The 23,390-nt window shown below is 36.9% G+C and overlaps 1 protein-coding gene across 4 annotated transcripts; it reads left to right on the forward strand.

Moving 5' to 3' along the window:
- The first annotated feature begins 831 nt into the window (after positions 1 to 831).
- On the forward strand, positions 832 to 21,473 carry LOC136848809 (DNA repair protein RAD51 homolog 3-like). Of its 4 annotated transcripts, none has more exons than XM_067121472.1 (9): positions 832 to 1,109; positions 4,752 to 4,886; positions 6,807 to 6,901; positions 9,418 to 9,539; positions 11,716 to 11,822; positions 12,377 to 12,482; positions 15,600 to 15,801; positions 18,242 to 18,496; positions 20,973 to 21,473. In XM_067121472.1, exons 2-9 carry the CDS (start codon positions 4,763 to 4,765, stop codon positions 21,102 to 21,104), a joined length of 1,143 nt encoding a protein of 380 aa, XP_066977573.1. In that variant the 5' UTR covers positions 832 to 1,109; positions 4,752 to 4,762; the 3' UTR covers positions 21,105 to 21,473. The 4 variants fall into 4 exon arrangements, with proteins under 4 accessions (XP_066977573.1, XP_066977571.1, XP_066977572.1 ...); XM_067121470.1 differs by having other exon boundaries at positions 1,017 to 1,206; XM_067121471.1 differs by having other exon boundaries at positions 1,063 to 1,206; positions 12,380 to 12,482.
- The last annotated feature ends 1,917 nt before the right edge of the window (positions 21,474 to 23,390 follow it).

Below are 23,390 nucleotides of genomic sequence, written 5' to 3' on the forward strand. Positions count from 1 at the left end.
CCTAATGCTGACCATTGCTACCGGAGAATCTTAAGAGATGTAAGATGATATGACGCTATTCTTAAAACAGATGTAGAAAGAGATTATGACCCTATTTGACCTTGTTTTGGGCATAATATATATATATATATATATATATATATATATATATATATATATATATATATATATATATATATATATATATATTTATATATATTATTATGTATCACATGTGTTGGGGTGAGTGTCAGATGGAAGACGACACACAGAAAGAGGAAATATAACTAGTAGGGTAAGAAAGGAAAAGACTGAGAATAAGACGATAGGGATAGGCCTAATGGATCTCTTTTACCCAGCTCAGATAAGACTAAGTTATATATAGCAGATAGACATACTAGCAAGCTATTTATCTCAGAACATGACTGGTTCCTAATACTCGTGATAGATATCTGGCAAATAACGGTAATAACTAACCAGTCCCCATGGAATGGGGTCGCGGCCACCCTTATGGGATTCGACAATTGGAGCACGAACCGATTACAAATCATGCGTTTTCACCTGTTAATTGTGATAAAGAATAAAAAAAAGGAATACGTAAAAGACCTCATGCAGAAGTATAGCCTACAGTATATGCAGAACTCTCGGTTTGTTGAGTCCACAGGCTTTCACCAGGCCTCTTCTGCCCCTTAACATTTCACCCCCTTTGAGAAAGCTTAATCTAAATTTACCAACCAGCTATGAAGGAACATTTATAATTAGGTTAACTGGGCCGAGGTGCAACAAGATACTGTAGTGAGGAAATGACCTCTGAATTCATGGCACTTGCATTGTTCAAAAGGTTGTATCACCAAATAAGAGATGCGAAAAATAAGACATTTAAGAGAAACTTCTGTGAGAAATGGTTTGGTCAATAATATTGGAAATATATTATTCAAGGAAACCGTAAACTGTAACCTACAAATGGATGGACTTTACCATTAATGACTAACCAAGATGCCAAACAACCTCAATAACTGGCAGCAACGACCTCGTCTTCTCGTGTCCGTCAACGGAGAAGACCAGAAGTGTCCAGAACTCCTTCCCTGGATCCTGGAGAAGAGGACAACATGTCTGACCGCGTAACTCAAGTGAGATACTGTACCACTCCCAGGCAATTGTTATTGTCTTCCATATCAGCATTTTAATTGAACGTCGCGTACATCTGTATTGTTTAAATGTTACCAGGTATTTAAGTTTGTCCTTAGTAGTAGTAATTTGCCTCTGAAACGACATTTGCACGAATTTTCAACCAAGGTTCATACGCTGCAGAGGACTACTTGTTGGCTAAGCCAGCCCGCACAGCCTATTATCCTTAAGGTTGTATGGCTCCCTAGCCCTTATCGCGACTAGCAACAGGTCAAGTTAATGGCGACTGAAGTTAGGCACCCTCCAGTAATTGGTTATGTTACATCAGGCCTAATCTAGAGGGCTACGACTGCCAGGAATCACCCACAAGGCTTCATACTTTCTTAATACGTTCCTCGTTGGGCGGGTCGGTATAGGTCTCTGCTAGCACTCGGCTGGGCCGGCGTTCGAGTCTCCGGCTTGCCAATGAAGAATTAGAGGAGTTTATTTCTGGTGATAGAAATTCATTTCTCGATGTAATGTGGTTCGGATTCCACAATAAGCTGTAGGTCCCGTTGCTAGGTAACCAGTTGGTTCTTAGCCACGTAAAATAAGGCTGATCCTTCGGGCCAGCCCTAGGAGAGCTGTTAATCAGCCCAGTGGTCTGGCTAAACTAAAATATACTTAATTTTAATAGGCCAAGTTAGTCCCCACTATAGCTCAGTCTAGTAGCCTGGCCTAAATAGCCCGGAATGGATGACGTTTTCTGCATTTTGTACCTACCTCAGAATATCTTGCCAATATATAGTTAATAATCTTTACATCTCTGAAGAATGAACATTAAAACTGCATAAGAATTGCACCCATTGAGCCTAATTCCAGAGGTCATGCCTAGCTGAATTGCAAATCAAAGATAATATTAAAACAAGGATGCATCCTAAACTAAGATTCACTTAACTTGCCTCTCGTAGGGTGCTGGGTAAAATTATACTTTACGCCCGGACTGCCTCTCAGGCTACACATGATATTTTCTTGCTTGTTTTGATGGTTTTTGCAAGTTTCATACCAGTATTGTTTTTGGAAATGCTTAGTTTTTGACTTTTTTTTTTTTTTTTTTTTTTTTTTTTTTTAAGTCGAAGGTCATTGTTTGGAAGCCTGCAGCCAGCATAAGAAAACATTTTTTCCTGTTAATTATTTTCTTTTGTTCTTTTCTGATGCTATTATCTTCAGCAAATCTATCGCTTTCTGATTGTCACAACCTCTGCATAACCCAACAATGTGGGTGACGCTTCTTTTTTAACAGTCAGTTTTAACATTTGTGCTTTCAGTTTGGGCGTGGCAGAACGGTGCGTCGTACCTTATCCACATTTTGAAAGATTCTTGGCAACCCCATATGATCTGGCAGGCGGTAATGTTGCGCCGTGCGCGCTAGCCACAGGGTTTACAGAAAAAAGAGCGATGTGAGGAAGGTAGTAACAGAAAACAAGGGTATACTGTATAGCTCTATCGTATATTGGTAACTTCTCAGCATTTATCAGTCATATCTCTGAAACTGTTAATTAGCGAATGGAAAGGTGGGGGTGTTTTGAACTCTTCCCATTGCGCACTACCTACCTATGTGGGTTTCATAGTTGGGTTGCAGAACTGGTGTAAAGTATAATAATACCGGGTGCTGTGCTGTAACCTGGACAAGCCCCAAAATTTATTCTATAGCATTACCAAATAAGTGATGATAGTATTTTATTAATTGAAAGTATTTCAGCATCAAACAGGCTTACCTGTATTTCCTTAGGCCTATTTAGCAGGTTCCGATTTTTTTTGCGTTAGGTTAAACTATTAGGAAATCCTCTTGAAGAGCTCTACTTCCAGCTTTCCATATTAGCAATTAAAGAATGAAATAAGTGTTGATTTTTAGTAATGTGTAGGCTGTATAAACCTTATGAAACCCTTTAAAACCTTTGATGAAGGTTGGGGAACCCATTGCACCCCCAAAATGACAAGTACGACAGTAATGTGGACCACAGTGTCCACCGGAATGTTTGGATGGTGAAATGCGGTAATTAGATAATTGTAGGAGTGCATTGTAAACTAACCTCATCAAGGGTGCTAGGTCCTACCTGCCCCTGGGGTAGTTCCTCATTGAACTGGTTGGTATCGTTCTCGGCTAGCACTCTGCTGGGCCCGCGTTCGAATCTCCGACCGGCCAATGAAGAATTAGGACCTGTCATGGCTGTGGTGTGCATTGTGTAGCTACCCAAGCTCTGCTTGGACAGGTAGGCATCTCACGTAAGGCATCATGAAATGTGCGACCTATAGAGAGATTATAGAGTGCACAGTCTTTCCCACTGCCTGTCTCCCATAGTTCAGACAGCCCAAAGTCCTGAAGCCTCGTGACCTGATCTGATGCAAGTCATTTATATAAAAAAGTATGCTATCAGTCACAGCCAAAGGATGGGACCTCTGCCTTCCCCAATAACAGTGTGGGATTGGGTTAGGTTTAGTTATTATTGGGAGATTGATGATAATTATACAAGGTTAGCTGTTTTTACCATACTTTAAACAGTATTGATATGTTCCACTAATTCTAACGTGAATAAAGTGTTCATACCGAATACTCTACATCAGTATATGACAGGCTTTAAAGAGGTTGCTGGAATATTTCTCCAGCCCACATAGCCTACATGAACAGGAAGCTGAAATTTCAGGATGGTGACAGTGTTTGCAATTTTCAGCATTCTCATTCTCTCATTATTGCAACCTTGCAGTTGGACGTGCAACCCAACCAAGGTTTGCATACTTTGTAGGATCAAACTCCAATTTTTCAGGCATATTTTATTGTATTTATCCTAGATGTACAAGCCCCTAACCCAGCATTTTTTTCCAGTACCAGAGGGTACAAGTGAGGGATCAGTCAGGTGGGTGGCTGGTGCTCCCCCTGCATTTATGCAGACCTTTAACTACCTTGCTTATAGTCTCAGTTACTAAACAAACTCATGTTATGAAGATACACTTATATAAGATGAAGGTCTGTGTATCTGAAAAAAGCAGTTAACTTTACCAGAAAATTTTCATTATTCTCATTATAACAAGTAGTAAATCTAAGGATTAATTTGCATTTTTCTTAGAAATTCATGCCTGAAGTATTTGTATAGGGTAGTTAATCCCACTTCTAACCAGTCACTCATTTGTCCATGTAAAAGAAAAATAGTGAGGATTCAACCAGGTGAGTGTGGGAAGAATGCCCCCTTTCACTCACCAGGCACACCCTAAGTCCCTTGTTAGAAACCTTCAGCAACCAAACCAACTGTTACCAGAAGATATTCCTGTATAAATACATCATTGTATATTTAGGAAAAATGCAGTTGATTGCAAAAATTTGCTGTATTAAATTGTTCACATACAAGTTCTTCGTTTTGTCCAAGAATCAGTATTTATTTTAGTACATTTATTTGATGGTAGTCTCAAGTTAGACACAAGTTATCATGTATACAGTTATTCCTGAAATATTTTTACAAAAACTAAAGAAAAACATTGTTATAATGAGTCTATACAATTTGTCATGTCATTCACATGCTACACTATTAATTTTGAAAAACTGCAGACACTGATGAATATGGATGCCAGTCTAGTGTTTTATGCCAATTAAGTTTCTAATTATATTGCAGGTCATTTCAAGATGAGTTCCGCTCAGCTTTTAAGTAGTTTTGGTCTGTGTTCACGAGTGGTTAGAAAGCTTTTGGAAACAGACTTTATGTATGATGCAGATGTTGAAGATTTAACACCAACAGAACTTAGTGCAGGTACAGTACCCAGTACATTTTCACTCAAATGCTATATAGCTCATAAAGCTAATGTTGGTTAGTTTTATAAGTAAACTGCTATTTTATATAAGTGACTTACCAAGCAATTACAGAGCTACTAGCTTTCCACACGGCAGTCTTAAGAATTCAAATTTTCGCGGTGGCGCTACCATCGCTAGTGTAGGTGACAGGGTCCCGCCCACTTTCGGGACTGATAGGTACAACTCGGCAAAGAGCTTCGATTTGTTTGATGCCCAAATGTCCATTGTGTGGAGGAGGGTGGGTTCCGATTATGTAATTGCCTGGTAAATATATTTAAAACTTCATTTTATCATAAAAATGTTATTTTTCCATGTTATCATACTTGAGGCTAAACTTTAATACATTCACCTAAATGCTCAGATGGTGCATCTCGGCTAAGCACAGACTGCACTAGGTGAGAATTCTACTGTCAGAAAGAAAACCCTCCTTGCCTGATGCTATGGTCATACACTTTCAGCTTGCGGATAATTAAGTCTTTGAGTTTCGTGTTCAGCAGTATCTCCAAAGATTTTATACCCAGCACTCCATATTTTATCTTAGTTCCATAAGACAGTGTCATTTGACTGCCATGGATGTCCCCATGTTCCAATGCAGTGACGTTACTTATTTATGCTGGGTTTGTTTTGGGGTAATGTCATTAGTTTATGGAATTTGGTAAAATTCACTAGGACTACGGGAAGATCATTGTTTCAAGGCATTGGGAGGTTGTAAAGTGAATATCATCATGATGATCACCAAGTTTATGAGGTAGATTTCCTTTAAAATGGAGATGGATTCAGAGCAAAAGTTTTATTAGAGAGAGAGAGAGAGAGCCTCAAGGCCATCATAAACCTGAAAGATGCCTACTTCAAGAAACCAGTTTCCCTTGCAAATTAAACATTGAAGGTTTCTGTGGAAAGGAACAGTCCACCAGTGTTCTGGGCTTGGAATTTGATCTTTTCACAGCACTTGTGATATTCACAAGTAATAGGGCTTGCAGCAGTTAAGGATCACACAGGTCTTACAACTGTCAGTAATTTATCTGGGAAACTGGTTGAGCCTTCTGTTGTCCAACAAGACAAAGAAGAATGTCCATTGGTGTGGCAAACTTGGTAAATTGATGACCAGCTCTAATAAACAAAAGGAGGTTCAGCTTCCAGTTATCCAAGCAGTTTTTTGGGTCAGGACATCAGCATAGTAGAGGGTACACTTAACTGGATGCATAGAAGTGATAATCGGTTCTAAGATACTTATTGTTACTCGGGAATCTGGCCCCTACTGTATGGCTCTTGTTGAGATCCTTCAAGTTCTTTCCAGAAATTAAAGTAGCAGCTCCTGATAACACTCAGAACAGTGGTTAAATCCTGTGCAATAGATTTAAAACGGTAGAGGAGGAAGGTAAAGATCACCACAGGCATATGCTTGGTCCCTGCATCACAGTCCTAGTCCTTATAGACAGAAGAAAAGAGGAGATGCAGCCTGAGGGGTTAGGGAAGGGCGGGTTGGGCGATTGCTTTCCCCTCTCTCACACATTACAGTACACACAATAACAACCTTTTTACAAGCTTCAGCAACTGAACCAGCTCTTGCCAAAGGATACTCCTGTTATAAAATACTGTACCCTGGTTTGTATATCTAGGAAAACTGCAAATTATCTTGAAAATTTTTAATTTTGTAGACTTGATTATGTCTAGGTTTGGACAAAGTAAGATTGTGTAAGCATATATTCCCAATGAATTTATGTTTCAAAGAAGTTTCGGCCAACTCAGAAAATTTGGAGCCCCAAAGGGCTTCAGCTACTATTTTCTGATAAGGGAGGACTGTTTTACTAATTTGGTTATTTTAGCTCTGAATTTTATGACAATATTCAAATTTATATACTGTACTTTTTTCTTCCAGCATCAGGATTGGATGTTGATGATTGTGCTGAAGTAATCAGATCAGTTTCAGATCCTCTGAATGTCAAGCCACGCACAGTGTTACAGTTGTTGGATGTAAGTGCAGGTAGTGTTTATGACTATTGTATTTTATGAGGAATAATTTTGCTTGTCCAAGTATTTGAAGCCTTTGCTTTATGTATCAGTTTAGTTTGATATGCTAAATATTGTTGTATAAGAACAGTGTGTTTGTCATAATTCTGGTGCATTGGGTCTGAGCTACCTTCAGATATTTGGCTGTGGTGTTATGTCTTTCCATTTTCATACTTTTTCTCATCTTTAGTCCACTAAAGCATAAAAAGTAAGAGCATTTGAAATGGTTGTGAAGTACTGACTACTCATTCAGGGTAATATACATTTAGGTTTGAAGGAAAGATCTATACCACTGAAGGTGGGGTCAGATGCCGGTGCTGAACTTAAAGAATGCTGCTGTAGTGGTCAAGATTCATTCATAACTTTGAGGAAGATACTTTTTGGATGTAGTCCGTGTATTATTCAGTTCTCATCCTTTGCTTTAGAGTTGCAAATATCTTTTGATGACACTTGACCTCTCATCTTTGTGAGTGTAGGTGGGATAGATAGCTGTAAATATATTGCAAGCTGAAAATGTTTTTGTCTGATATAGATGTATGTTAAATAGAAAAGTTAAAAAGTTAATAATGTCAATGAATATAATAAAGGAGTGAATAAGTACTGATTCTCAGACTTTCGGTACTGTTAAATATTACCGTGTATATTTTTGAGTTTTCAGTTATATTTTGTTATTTTTCTTTCATTTGAATTATCATGGTTTTTCCTTGCACTCTTGACAACGCTAATAAGATTTTCAGCAAGCCCCTGCTTAGTTTGTGATCAGCACCAACATGCTGGGATTCGAGAAGACATTCTGCTGTACTTAAGGTCAAAGCACACGACGTCAGGGCATTCGCCACCTCGTATGCTTTTAAACTCAATGTCTCTCTCCTCAATCGTACAGACGACTTACTGGAAGTATAAGTTTATTTTTGCTTTGCATTATTCACATGACATTGAAACAGTGTTTGATAATTGCATTACCCTGGGACCATTATTGGTGGCTGGCATGGTATTAGGGGAGGAAGCATAGGAAGCATTCCTTCCTATCCTTAACCTCTTCGCCTTGATACGGGTGTTGAGTTTCTGGGGAGTCCGGGGGTAGGACGTACCTGGAGTGCCCACCAGTTTTTTAGTGGATGTCTGGTTGTATTTTAAATTTCAGTGTAGGTGACAGCATTGTCCGGTCATTGTTTTTTATGGTACTGTGCCCAGGGCAAGGGCACCTGTCTTTTATCTTTGCAAGCTATCAGACTCTTTCCTTCGCTGCAAAGCCCCACTTGAAGTAGAGGCACCCCATGGCTCTTATGCCATGCCGCCACTGTTTAGGAGAGCACTGTCCAGAGGCAGTAATCACCTGCAGTAGCTCCCTAACCAGGGAAGGAAACAACAAGCATTGTACCAATGTTAGTGAAATTTTTCTATTTCAAATTCATTACCGTTACTGAATGTTTTGGAGTAGAATGTGTCCATGTATCCCACCTCTTGTCAATGTGGGATTCAGCAGTGTAATTACTTGGTAAGTTACCTATATAAAAATGACATTTTTATAATAAATTTTTATATGTACTTACCAAGTATGTACATGATCGGAGTCCTCCCTCCTCCCCTGTCATGGACATAAAGAGCATAAATGAATTGAGCTCTTTCACTGGGTTGTTCCCTATCATTCCCCAGTAGTGGGCAGGGCTGTCGCCAACACAAAAACAGTAGAAGCGCTGGAGCGACTTTTAAATTTGTAAGCTCCTGCACGAGTGGAAATAATAGCAAAGCGATTACTTGGAAAGTATATATAAAACTTTATTTTATTATGAAATTGTCATATTTCAGTATTTAAATAGGATTATTCTACAGACAAAACCAGTCCCCCATACTAGGTTTTCTATGAGGTATGAAGTAAGCATAATCTTTGTCCTAAGAAAACATGAGAAATGCAGTAGATTTAATAAGTATCCCCTCTAATCTGTGTAAATCTTGTGCATATGATGTATTGAAGTCAGGGTAGCCTGATGTGCAGGTTAACTGTTTTTGCTCATGAGTGTTGACCACCTCAGTCTTTTAGATTCCTAATTATTTTTGAAATTATTTTTGTTATATTTTTCTTACTTTTTGAAGTGTTAAGTTTTTGTATAATTAGCAAGTGCTCATGGCAAAATAGTGTTTTGGCTTCAAGTTTTCCAATGACCATTTTCATCTAATGGATGTTGTAGATGTGGCGTTTAATATTTTTTTATAATATTTATTTATTAATTTTGAAATGTTACTTAATTTCCTCATAAGTATTCAACAATAAGCTTGCCTTGCTTGTTATCTTTAGCAAATTGGGCATTAATTTAATGACTTAAATAGCTGCACCATTCCTTCCCTATATTTATTTTGAAGTACAGTATATATTGATCAGTCTGTGTAATTTTTCCAGTGTTATAAAATTGGTTTATTATAAAATTATTTTTTGTTGAAAAGCTTATGTTTTTAGATTAATAATTGAATCAAATTTCCAGGATGAGGACAAGTACATTGTCACATTCTGTAAGGGTTTAGATGATATTCTAGGAGGAGGACTCCCAGTTGGTGCTATTACAGAAGTCATAGGCCCCCCTGGTATTGGAAAGACTCAGTTGTGGTAAGTCTTGTATGGTTTTATGTTCTTCATCTTACATATTCAAACCCTTCTATTACTAAACCCATGCACAGCTCTTAAAGACAGGTTTCATATAAGTAACTTACCAAGTAATTACATAGCTATACTGTAGTTCTAAGCCGCGCAGCAGCCTTTATTTAAAAGATTGTGGTAGCGCTTCGATAGTTTAGTGTAGGTGACAAGCCCCGCCCACCAACGGGAGTACTGGAAATGACTTAGCAGAAAACCTCATTCTGTTTCTGCTGGCTGTAAACGACTTAGCAGAAAACCTCATTCTGTTTCTGCTGGCTCTCGAGTAACATCAGGGGTTTGCTGCAGCTTTTTTTTTTACTGATTTTCGGTCGTATGGCTGGATTTCAGTCGAGTATTGTCGCTTATTTGAGTAGCTTTCAAGCTTTAATAGCTTTCTGGCCTTTCAGCATGTGCAAAAATTGTGTATGTTGCTTATATGACATGGGTAAGAGTATTGTCCTAATGAGCACCAATAAAATGTGCAAAGCATAATTCACTTTAAATAATTTCAACCAATTTCAAGTCTGCTGTGTTTCTAACATGACTTGAGAAGTACCACACAATAACCTACAATTTTGGCATAAAATGCTCAAGCAGAATTCAGAGTCTTCTTCAATCAAAGCAGCTTTATGCAAGGATTAAGACAAATTGCAAGTTTTTAGGTCATCCCACTTTATTGTGCATACCAAAGCAGCATGAGAATTCACCTCCATCATAAAGGCTTCTTGGAATGTCAAAAAATCAGGAGTTACATTTTGTCATTAAACCAGGTAAAAAAAAAAAGGCTTCTATTATCTTTAGGTTCAGAAACTTCGATTTGTGATAGTACGTCGTATGGGTTTGGGTCTTTAATGCTATATTCTCTCTTATTTTATTTTCTTTATATAATCTTTCTGATATTTCTCGTTTTGTATATTGTTTGTTTGATGTGTTTTATTTGTTATGTGATTATCTTTATTTTGGTGAATTTTATGGGTTTTAGTTTAGGTTTTTTGCTGAATCTTACTTTCAGTTCCAGTTTAGCTTCTCTTATAGACATTCAAACTTTAGAGCTATTTTTGTTTTATCATTTGATCTACATTATGCACATCTGGAGTTGCTATGGCATTTTGTTTATATTTTCTTTGTGTCCATCTCTCCTATAATTTTTGCTTTGTAAGGGTTAGGTACAAATGGTCTTACTTCTTTATCCTGACCCACATTTTTCATTTTCAGCGGAAGGTCTTGTCCTCCAAATTTTTTTTTTTTTCTTGTTATAGTTTTCACAGTTTGCACATTTTTGTATATATAAGGAAACCTCATAAAGTATTGTTTTAGTTGATTCTTCTTCAATATCACCTAATGTGATTGGTCCCTGTACACTGTTCATTATGTCATGCTTTGTTACTTTAACTTTTTAATTTTCTATAGATTTTTATTTCAAGCTTATTCCAAGACAGATTTTACTAGTTTTTTTGGGCAGTCATGTTTTGTTTTTCATTTGTAGACAGTCACTTAAGCTGTTTAACGGCTATTTAACAGGTAGTTTGTAAGTTCTAGTGATGATATTTGGTGTTTACTTCCTATTAGTAAGAACTTTGAATAGATTAATTCTCATTTTCAAACAAGAATAAAAATGGTTCAAGATTAGATCTGCTTTAATTTAATTTTTCTCTTTGTTTTTATCTCAGAGTTTTAATGTAATTTCTAAATTTTTTTTTTTACTTTTTACTTGACTGGAAGAATCAAAAGTGAGAGGTTAGGACCACCAGAGGCTGAAGATTGAGGATTCATTTTTATAACATTAAAAATGTCAAATTCATCCACAATAGGTTCCCTTTGTCCGTGGGCCCTCTACAAGGGGAAGAGCAATATTGCCACCCTTAAAAGGCAGCTGCCTGAGAGACCCACCTGAGTATACACCACACCTTTAACGCCTTAAGGGTTGTCAGTCCATTAAGATTGGACCAAGAACTGAGGGCAAGGTTTAACCATAAAGTTTCCCTTCTCTTGCCCACTTGCTAGCTACCTGGGGACTATCTGAATTGTTTAGTAATACATATTGTAACATTTTTGTTATTTACAGCAAAACCATGAGATACTAATTCCTAATAGATCAGATTCTCTTATAAAGGAAATTCCTTTTGTAATGGAATATAATTTACAGCCTTCAGGTTTGCATTGCAGCTCAGCTACCAACCAGCATCTCGGGTGTGGATGGTGAAGTTGTTTATATAGACACTGAGGGAAGCTTCTCAGCTCGAAGGCTGAAAGGTAATTATAAGGATTCCATTGGCTCTATTAACAAAAAAATTTGAAGAACTAATTAGATTTGAAAAGAATGGAATGAAACAAGTTGAGCATAAAAGCTTTGGTAAAAAAATTCGTTATTTCAGTTGTTTATTCGTTTTACTTGGTTTCAACACAAACTCATGTTTTATAATTAGCCCTTACCATGGTCCTTTAAGTAAAGGTTCTAATAAGGAAATGGTTTTTTCTCGTAAATTTATACCATCATGTAAGTGGTATAATATTTATTAATTCCTGAAGTCCAACTACAGCAGATTCTTATGGAGCATATATGTTGCCTGAATGACAAAAGTATACTATACCTCCATTGTAGGCTTAACAAAGACATAATACAGAATGCCAGTAACATGAAACTCCACTCCTGAATTGACTCTTGAGTTGTGAGAGGTTACTGCACAGTACTTGAGTGTAAATAAATTCCATGATATGTTGGTTAAGTGCATGATTCTTAGATGCTATTGTTTGTGTGATTTATGATGGTAAAAAGTAGAATGCTACATGATTTTATTTATTTTCAGAAGTTGCTGTGCATGCCATCCAGCACTTGAAAACTGTGAATTTGCTTGACAGTGATGCAGTTAACTTCACTGCTGAGTCAGTTCTGAGTCGTGTCCATTATTTTAGGTAAACAAATTTTTTATATACTTATTGAGGAATATTCTGGTCTAGGTTTTTTGTGTGAGAATTTTAACTAATCAAAATACTGTACTTGTGTATCATAGGACTTTATGTAACTTGATTTATTTTTTGCTCTCGAAATTTACAATATGTAAAATTGAAACATTAATTCACTGTTTAATCATGTTTATCAGGTACCGTATGGTTATATAAACTTGAAGTTCTAATTGCGAATCCTGTTTTTCATAATTATGTATTCGTTTTTGTTAATTTTTTTATCATTTATATTTTACTTACAACGTACTATTTTCTCTTGCATGTGTTTTGCCATTTTGTCTTTTTCCATTGTAGGAACGTTTGATTCTGCAGAAGTTTAACAATCTAATGGTCTTTTCGCCTTGTCCATCATGAGTATACTACAGTAGTTATAGTAATGATAATATGAAATACACTTCTTTGGAACTATATGAGACTTCATGATTAATGCTCTTCAAATTGCAGATTAGGTTATGTATGTTGATTATTATTGTCCCTCTGGGTGTCAGACTACTAATCTTGAGGCTCAGAAAAGAGTAAAGTGCTATGGCTTTCAATCAGATTTCAGAGCGTCATTTGGTCGTATGAACTATCCTTGTTTTGTTAGTGTGACAGAAATGGGTGTAGAGAAACTTGATATTAGTACCACCTGTTTGGCAGTAACGCAGCATTTTTGTTGGAAAACCTCTTCATGTTGAGCAGTTGGGGAGATGAGATTGTAATTGTCACTCATTGTGGGTAGACAGTGCAACAGAGGACCACTTGTTTGTTCCATATCCTCATAGCCAGAGACGTAGAGCATCTGTCTCATAAGGAGGTCTAGGAGTCTGTATAAGGATGGATGTAGGGATTGCTAACATTGCCTTTCATCAGCATTGCTACTGAGGGAAGGAAAACAGCAGCCTCATTCCGGTAGAATCCAGACAACTCTAACATACTTTGACAGTGGCTAGAATATCTCCATATGGTAAAATGATGAGTTTTAATATGCAGAAGTATAAGTGTGGATCAGAATTTTCAGCTATCTTAGCCTTCATTACATAAGACGTCAGTGAAAGAGCTATCATTTGACAACAAGCTATGATAAAGACTTTGACATATAATATTCGATGTACTGTTTGAGATCTTGATAATGTTAATGTTGAAGGTTAGAGGCAACACTCAGAAAAGTCAGCTGCTTTTGATGAAGACACTCAAGACTCTTAATCCCCTTCTAACAGAGAGCAGTGCGTAATACCAAGTCTTTGGGTCAACCCCCAATATCCCCTGATTACCAGTCCAAGAGAAGTGTCTCCCCAGGTAGGAATCCCCCTGTGATGTAGATTTACTATACATCAATACAATTATTAGGAGTAACCTGATAATACCATTGAAAAGCTCATTGTATCTCAAGGTGTGTAAACAGCAGCTTTAATTAACATGTTTTTAATGTTGCTCAACAACAAGTGGTCAGTGTATTGCTCACCATATCTGGATCCTGAAGCACAGGTATGAATACAAGAGACCATTACTCAAGAAACTGTTGACATCAGAGGTCTTAATTGTACCCTGCTGGCCATAGCAGGATTATTATTATAAGCTGTTTCAATCTGGTCACTGACATTTATAGACCCTCTTGGGGTTCACCTGAAGGATTTGTTCATAATTGGGAGTTATTGATGCAAATAATTGATGAGCAGCTAGGTGGGAAGAGACTGGAGTGTAGATGTAAAACGTAAAAAAACAGAAATAAATGCAATTTATGGCTGAAAGGATATAGCAAAGAATCTTTAACACTGTCTAAAGTACAGTGTTCACGATACACTGAAGATGGTACTCTTATGGTTCTTTGATCTTCTGCTTCTGTTATTGGACATTTTGAGGAAACTGGTAACTTGACCCAGCCTTCTGAGGGTGTTGTGCTTCAGGAGGGTCCATCAAAGCTGTCAGGCACTGAACCTGTATACTTGGAGATTACCTAGCAATACTCAGAGGCTTATTGTAAAACAAGATACAAATTCAAAGAGGTTCTTGTGTTTCAAGCTCTTGTGTTTCAATGAACAACTTTTCATTTAGCCTCCAATCAGTGAGAATATTTGTGAATCGTTACAAGGCCCTGTCTATAACTTTTTATTTAGCCTCCAATCAGTTAGAATGTTGTGAATCAGTATAAGGCCCTGTCTTACAACTTTTCAATTAGCCTCCAATCAGTCAGAATGTTGTCAATCATTACAAGGCCCTGTCCTACAACTTTTCAGTTAGCCTTCAATCAGTCAGAATGTTGTCAGTTATTACGAGGCCCTGTCCTACAACTTTTCATTTAGCCTCCAATCACTCAATGTTGTGAATCATTACTAGACCCTGTCCTACAACTTTTCATTTAGCCTCCAATCAGTCAGAATGTTTGTGAATCATTACAAGGCTCCACACTTAAAATATGTACAAATGTGTTGCTTAATTAGGAATGCCCTCTTGCTGACTTTACCCATTGAAGCCACCTTGTAGCTTCAGCTTGCCAAAATTGAGTAATGATATTTAATGACAAGTAAATAGGGACTTCCAGTCATGAGCACAATACTCAACAGGAAGAACCACTTTTTCAAACATAATTCCATCTAATGGCTCACCTTGATGTATCAAGTGTTATGCATAAATAGAGTAAGATGTTGGTACAAGATTAATGAAAAATGCAAACATTTATTGCAGTAGTTAATAAAATGGCAGATCATGAAAACACATAATTTTTGAGTGCTAACCATAAAGGGAATAGAAAATGCAACACAATCTTCCTTGCTAACTACTACTAGGTTGAATATATTCATTTAGAATGAGGCTAGAGTTGGAAAACATTTAAAAGATTTGTTTTAATGCATGTTAAATATCTTTTGTATCTCATTACCCCTCTAGGAAACAACATAATAAGTTGGACATGAATTACCATTGGAAATCTGCATATGAATATATTATGTGTACTACATAGTCATATGTACTCATTTTATGATGTAGTTTTTTCCCAGTTCTGACTCATTAAATACAGGTGACATGACTTTTTGACAGAGAGTAAGATATGATTATAATTAATGTCTATTCATGCATTTTTAATTATAGGTGCCACTCCTTGTTTGAAGTTATGGCAACCATTAAGTATGTTCCAGTCCTTCAGGGAGAGAATCAGAGGATCAAACTCATTATTGTTGATTCGATAGCAATACCTGTAGTACAGGATTATCTTGACCATAGGATGCATCGGCAGCTCCAGTGTCATGCAGCACAAGAACTCACAGGCCTTGCAGTCGCCTATGATTTAGCAGTAAGTATGACCTATGCTGAGTAGAAGTAAGTCTTTTCTTTGTTAGTTGTATGCTGCAGGTATTGGTGACTTTTCTTTGTATTTTTATTGCTCCAGTAGAGTATGACAACAATGATACCAGGAATAGATATTTGTAGTTGCTGTTCCTGGAAATAAATGCCAATCCTCTATTTGTAGTTAAATATTTAGCATATAGTGATTCAAGTATATGTAGATTGTGCTGAAAGATCTTGATATATACACGACCACCTATCTTGTGAGTAGGCCCTTGGACACCAGGGATTTATTTTTATTTGCAAGTTTGATTCCAAAAGTCTTACATTTATATTTCTTTGACTTAAATCATATGGATTTCTTAGACTTTTGGGAAATTTGCTGCTTGATGATTAGGCAAAGGAACCATGGCTTGGTTTAGTTTACGCTTGAACCTAATTGTCGGTAATGCAACCATCCAAAAATGTTTTGACCTGATTGGTGTTGTTAAAACCAAATACTGTATTCAGTATACTGAATACAGTATTTTGATTATGAAGTTCTATCATAGATCAGTCAGTGGGATTCCAGGTGTGAGTTGCTGTTTGGGGCAGGAATCCTAGCATTCTACCTGGATTTTTAACCATCATGATTAGAATGGGAATTATTGTATTCCTGTAATTTTTTTTGGTCCTGACACGAGGATTAGGCTTGCCCTTGTGCCTTTCTTTTTGTGTTGCTGCCACCTATTTTGGGTAGGGTAGAGGGTGAGCATTTGGGAATTGGCTGTTATTGGCGTCATTGATGGAGAATTGATGTATTTAACAAATTAATTTTCCATGGAGTCTGCCACGTAAATGGATAAGCAAAATCTAGAAATGGCCCAGTCCTTGGCATATTGTGGTGCTAAGAATCTCTGGATTTATAAAGGATACATTGAAAATCGGAAATTGGAATATAAGAACTAAATCATGTTCACAAGATACAACAAATAGGAAAAGATTTCAAGATATGTGGATGGTTATCTTAGCTGTTTGTGAAATCTAGTGCAAAGGAATGGGAAGAGAGAGATTTAAAGGGGACAATTTGTGTATTTATTCAGGAAGAACAGATTGAATTGGTAGAGGAGTAGGCACTGTCTTAACACCAGTGTAGGAAAGATACAGTCTGATTGTAGAGCAGTGAGCAGTAGAGTATTGCTTGCAAGATTTAGATAAAAACAGTGCAGTCTAAAATATTATAATTTACTACACACCAACAAGTGAACTCTCTGAAGAGCTGCAAAATGCCAGAGATGAAATGATAAAAAGATTTTGAGAATTATTGTTGGTAATATAAATGCAAAAGTTGGTAGAAACAGTGTAGGTATGGAAGATATAAAGGGTAAGGAAGGTCTGGGAGAGACTGCAAATGAAAATGGGGTACAGTTTATCATTTTTTGTGCTATAATTAATTTCGTGAACAGATGGCATCCATCAATCTAGAGAGAAAAAGAACGCAGGTGAATGCTATAGAGGAGCAGATTTAGGTGGTGATCACCAACCTGTCCTTACAACACCAAAGCTGTGATTACAAGTACCAGACAAGAAATTTTAGAGAGTATTGTGATTCATTATAATAAAGCTTCTTTAATGAATGCTGAAGAACATTTGCAGTTGAAAGTCAAAATTGATTTGCTGTTGCAGAAACCATAACTAAGATGTGCAGGCAATCAATGAAGACTGGACAAGCTTCATGAAAATTTATCATTTCGTTGGAAAAGAAGTACTCAGATGTGGAGTAACAAGATGAAAACCTTGGATATCAGATGAGACCTGAGATATAAAGAGCAGATAAGGGCCATGTACTCTACCCTATTGAATTTATCAAAGAACAAAGTCATTAAAATGTATTTTTGAAGCCATTCAGATAATTACAAAAGAAATTTTAGCTCTTGTTAATGTATTCCAAAACAAAAGAAATTGAGTTAGGGCTTACAAAGTACCATGTGGTAATCACTAAAGAAAAAACTGGACATTACTTATCGCTAGATATTAGAAACACAAAAGATCTATTAGGTGTAGCTTGGAGAATTAGGTGATTGTCATTTGCCTTCAAGATATTAGTACTTTCATTAACTGAAGTGAGTCCTCTTTACAATTTAAAAGAGCCTTTCCATAAAGGAGTATATGATTCTGAATGCAAGCATCATAAGCCAAACAATACCATGAACTTGTCAAAAGGGAACTGGAAGGCAGATATGGAAACAACTGTAGAATCTGCTCATCAAAGAGATAATACAGCCAGACCAACTGCCAAATAACCATTGATAAACAAATCTGAGGTCAAGCATTACCCTCTAATGTAACTCCTGTTAAAAGCAGAGATAAAAAAGAACTCACCTGGAAAAAAGCAAATTATACTAACATTTTGGTTCTTGTAGGTTATAATTGTCCGTGAAGATAAATTTTTGTTCTTATTTTTTCAGGTGCTTTTTGTCAACCATTTGACTGAAGACAAAGGACATGGTACCACAGAATCCTATGAATCCAGGAATTACACATCGAAGCAGTTACTGTCAAATGAGTTGGAGGGCAATGTGACAGAAAATTCCACTGGAAAATCCACTGAGGCGTGGAGTCATTGTTTTGATATCAAAATTAAATTTAACTGGGAAAGTGGAATACGTGTAGCCAGATTAATCAAGTCTCCTCATGGAAGTAATTTAGCAGCCAAGTTTCAGGTAAATGTCTTTACTATTCTTTGTTGCAAATAAATAGTTCCTCTATTACAGGAAATTATGTTGTCATTTCCATATATATAGAAAAGGGAATGGAAGGACAACAACACTTTTTTCAGAATAGGTATACAAGTAAAAGATGTCAGTTGTGTGGAAAAACTGATCAAAGTGTATGATGGAGAAGTAGCCCTGACCAGTCTACTTACATAAGGTCAGACAGATAGGATGTACAGTGTAAAATAAGTATGTAACCTGCTCCATTGTAGAACAATAGTAAATATGTCCAAGTCAAATCAGTCATCTTGTAAGGCACACTATGGCAGATTAAAATCTTCATTACAATGCACAGACAATTAGTTAGACATTCTATGATTAATAACTTAAGTGTGGAATATAAAATTCAAGGGTAAGAAGAAAGGAGATAGTATGTACTTAAGGTTACCTTCTAGCCAAAGCTAATCTCTTTTGAACCCAGCTTTCAGTGCTGGTGGTATTCAGCTGTTATATATATGCAGTTGTTACTCTATACTGTCAGTTAAAATATCAAACACTTTGGTTGGAGATTTCCAATATTTGAAGTTACGAAAGCCCAATGGCAATACACATTAGGTATGAATTTTGAATTTTGATGACTTTCTATACTTTCAATGTGCATTATGATTCATTCGTGATATTGTCACTTCAGCGTGTATGCTACCACATTGTTTCTCATCAAGTGAACTAACAAGAACATACAATAGTGTAAGTAGACAGATGTTAAAAATGAAACCTGTGTGTGTGCATCTTCCAAGGGGTTGGTTGGCTGCAGCTCTCCCAGGTGCTTACCCTTTCATTGCTTCAGAAATAGAGCTGTTAGGTCTATAGTGGTGGCGAAACCCAAGGCACCTTACAGTCAGAGCTCCTTTGATCGTAGCTTTAGGACTAATTCTCATCACAGTTGCATTGACACACAGTGAAAGAGCTTCCATCTTGGTCAGCAGGTTACAGGAACCTGGTCAGAGGTGAAATGGGTAGGGGACATCAGTCATATACAATGTTTGTCCTTCATCGGAGGAGGGGACCTGATTCCTCAATCAGGTATCTAGCTTTTGGATTAAAAATTTGTAGAAATCTTTCACCTAATCAGTATCAGCATGCTGAATGAATTCTTGCAAAAGTCCTCTCCCCACATCTTTAGTATGGAAGCAAAGAAGTAAATGAGGCAGTCCATCAGGAGGGAAATTCTTATGGTAGCTGTGAACATTAGGATGCTTACTTTTTAATTCAAATACAAGCAATATAAGGAAGTTCTTTCATTACATTTGAGAGAAGGTAATCTAATGACATGGACAGTGGCTGCAGCCTCAACTGGACTGTCACTAATTGAAGCTTAGATGCATAAGGCTGAGCAGATACCCAGACAGCTGATTGGTTCTAGCGATGATAGCAGCAGGGTTTTGCCCAGACTAGGTTTGTCTTGGAAGATTATGCTAATATCTAGGCCTGCACTTCTGGATGAAATCTGTCTTAATTCTGTCCACAAAGTTGCTCTTATGGCTCCTTTGAGTGGTCCAGGAATATCAGCATCATTGAGTCCTTCAGCCAAAAGGGTACCTGTCTTCTTTGGAGAAACTTATACCACAGGACCTTTTCAGCTGGAAGCCCCTGCAGTTGTAACCTTCGATGTGTTGGTCAGCTGTAGCTCTCCCACATGCTGATCAACTTTGTCATCATTTCAGAAATAGGACCATTAGATCCTTAGTACTGTCAAGACCCAGGGAACTGAAGTTAGGCATTCCCTTTATCCTGAAAGCTGTGGAGCTGTATCTTCTCACAGTTGCATCTACACAGGATGAAGGAACTTCCAACTTGGTGAACAAATGACAGGGACCTGGTCAGAAGTGGGCAGAAGGCAGCACATCTACTTGCTGGAATGGGTTCACTTTTTCCTGGTTTTCTAGTTATTTGTGGCATCCATACAGGAAAAGTTGTTATAGTTTTTGCAGTCAACACCACAACAACCAAGCCCAGAAAGCAGTGATGAACTTGATCAGAACCTCTGTATCAACTGTTTGTGGACTTCATCTGAGTGGAGGCCAGTGAAGTCGAGGTTGTCCCAGGTTCATGATAGGAGGGTGATGCATCATTGCAGTCAGCTTCAGCTGCCTGGAAGGTAGGCAGTATGCTTTGCAGTTGGGACAGCATTGATGAATATGCCCTTCTTTCATGGAGTCTGATAAATGCTGTTGAAATTTAGATCCTCCAACCACACTGAGGTGATACTAATTGTTCTGGTGTGATCTTAGGAGGACTTCTGTGCAGTCTTCCAGTGGCTAAGAAGTTGAAAATCATTTTAATGCAGAGATGTGGTGATGTATGTTTTCCAGTGCTAATTTTACCTTAGAAACGTTAGTTTCAGCCCTTGTTGACATATTTATAGTAATGAGTTATTTTTTATCTGAATTCAGATATGGAAAATAATAATCAGGATTATTCTCAGGTGACAGCTGGAGGAATTCGTGACCTGATCGAAGATGAAGTGCCTCTCACTGATGATAAAACTCAAAGCACATCTTTCACAAATGCAGAAAGACAAGGATCTAAGAAGAGAAAGCTGGAAAATCTTACATAATGAATTTGACAAAAGATTTTTTCAAGAATTTTTATAGTATTTACTCTACTATTCATCTTCTGTCATTGTTAGTTGAAGCTAGCATTGCACTGGCAGGGGGTCCACTTCCTCTGAACCTTTCCTGTACCTGGTGATACTGAAAATTTAAAATAGATAACAACACTGGTAACCTTGAAGGATTTTTTGTACTTGGTTGATAAAAGCCAACAAAAATGCAGAAATGTAAGAGATTTTTTATATCATTGTAAGACTGGTATCAACCCAAGTTCTGATTAGTCAGACTAGGCAGAACACAATGTTAGTCATATAAGTAAGACATGAACTCTTATTTTTGTTATGTATTGAAAGACAAATAAAGGTTTACTTAAAGCAGGTCTCTGTCAGTGATACGGAATTCATGAAGTTTGTAATTGTCATTGCTAAGTGTATCCATTTTCACATAAAGTACAAATTAAGTCATTTTTTAAGAGCAAGAAATTATACTCTGCTCTTAAAGAACAACCTATCAAATTTTTACACATGTTTCCAAACAAACTGATAGCTATAATTTAGGCCATGTTTGCAAAATCATCCTAGATATCATGAGGCACTGTGCATTGGTGGTTTTACTTACAGTTTAAGCAACCATTTAGTTCTTTAAATGTGTTTGACTTGCAAGAATTGTTGATGCTCATTTCTCAGACTTTCTTTCCAAGATGTTGAAGGATTGGTCCATCTCTCTCTTTTTCACAGTATTCGTTTTCATTGTCTCTTTCAGATCAATTTGCCTTTGGGGAACTTTGTTTCCATAGGAGAAAACACTGCTAGTAAGGTTTTCATTCCATAGAGGATGGTAACTTGACAAGGAGAAAATTGTATTTTTTCAGTGAAGAAGACCAAGTGCTTCTGCTTCAGGGCAATGATAGGTGTACAGTAAACCCCCCATATTCGTGGTCTCACGATTCGCGGACTCACGTATTCACGGGTTTCTCTGTGGAACATATCTACCCATTATTTGCGGAAAATTTGCCCATTCGCTGTATTTTTCACTGATAAATATTCATTAAATACTGGATTTTCATCTCATTTTCATGACTAAATGCACTTTTTGTGATAAAACTATTAAAATACTCAGGTAAAGCTTGAGTTACGATAATTCGATTTTGCAGTGGGGTAAGCAATTAATACTGATATGACAGTATTATTTATAAAATATTTTTAAATTTCACGCGGGCGCAGGCAGCAGCGTAATCAGGCAGTGAGAGAGACCAAATTACAGTACAATAGACAACTTTTCCTCTATCTCTTTATCCCATCTTCTAGTTAAAAAAGTAAAAGAGAATGATGAAAGTATTGTTAGGAACGTTGTACTCTTGTGTAAATGTGTACAGCCATAAACAACCCACCAAGAAACTGTTGTTTTGCTTATAATCAAATCGGATAATAACAGCCGTTTACCTGTATTTCAACCATCGTATGGTAATAAACAATTACAGTAGGTTATGGCACGAATGATAAGTAGAATAGGACTGATGTATTTTTACATTATACCCTTCTTTGGTATGGATAGAAGATCGTCAAGGAAATATACTGCTAAATTTAAGCTGCAAGTTGTAGCTGAAGCTGAGAAAACAATGTTCAAGCTGCTAATGACTATACTGTACTGTAAATTATCGTGCATCGGCAACATGGATGAAACTCCATCATAATTAAAATGGGAGAGAAAGTATTTTAATCAAAACTACTGGGCATGAAAGAACACTACTGTTATTTTTACGGTGATAAACGATAAATACGTAAAGCTCGTATTATGATGAAATCAAGTGAAAATAGCAAAGGAAATCTTGAATTTTTTTACACAAAACAAACAACCCCAAACGGCCATCGTCAGTTGTCATCTGTTAACAAAAATAATAGATAAATTAATTTCACGAGACGTATTTTTAGTTATAGTTCGACTTAAAAACACTTTGTATAATGAAACACAACCTTGCCCCTTATAAATAAAGTATTTAGACTAGAGATTTATTTACACTAACTAGAAGCAAGAAAAGCGCTCTGAACTGAGTTAAATGCAGCGAAATAAACACCGCGTAAACATTTCCAAACCAAAATATTGATGATCGCTATGATCGCAATTTATAATACAAAAGCAATATAAGAATATACACAATATTATTGGATACAGTGAATTAAGGCATAACATTTTAAAAGATCCATGGAAAAGATGCATATTCGTTATGTTGACGTTTGTATAATACTATATACGAATATAGAGTACAGTATAATGTTGGCTACGCTACCATG

This window comes from Macrobrachium rosenbergii, chromosome 19 (assembly GCF_040412425.1).
Source record: "Macrobrachium rosenbergii isolate ZJJX-2024 chromosome 19, ASM4041242v1, whole genome shotgun sequence".
Taxonomy (NCBI): Eukaryota; Metazoa; Arthropoda; class Malacostraca; order Decapoda; family Palaemonidae; genus Macrobrachium; species Macrobrachium rosenbergii.

Coding starts and splice junctions, on each gene's coding strand:
- LOC136848809 (XM_067121470.1), top strand. Junction 6,902..9,417: donor CAGTGTTACAGTTGTTGGAT/GTAAGTGCAGGT, acceptor TCAAATTTCCAG/GATGAGGACAAGTACATTGT. Junction 9,540..11,715: donor ATTGGAAAGACTCAGTTGTG/GTAAGTCTTGTA, acceptor TATAATTTACAG/CCTTCAGGTTTGCATTGCAG.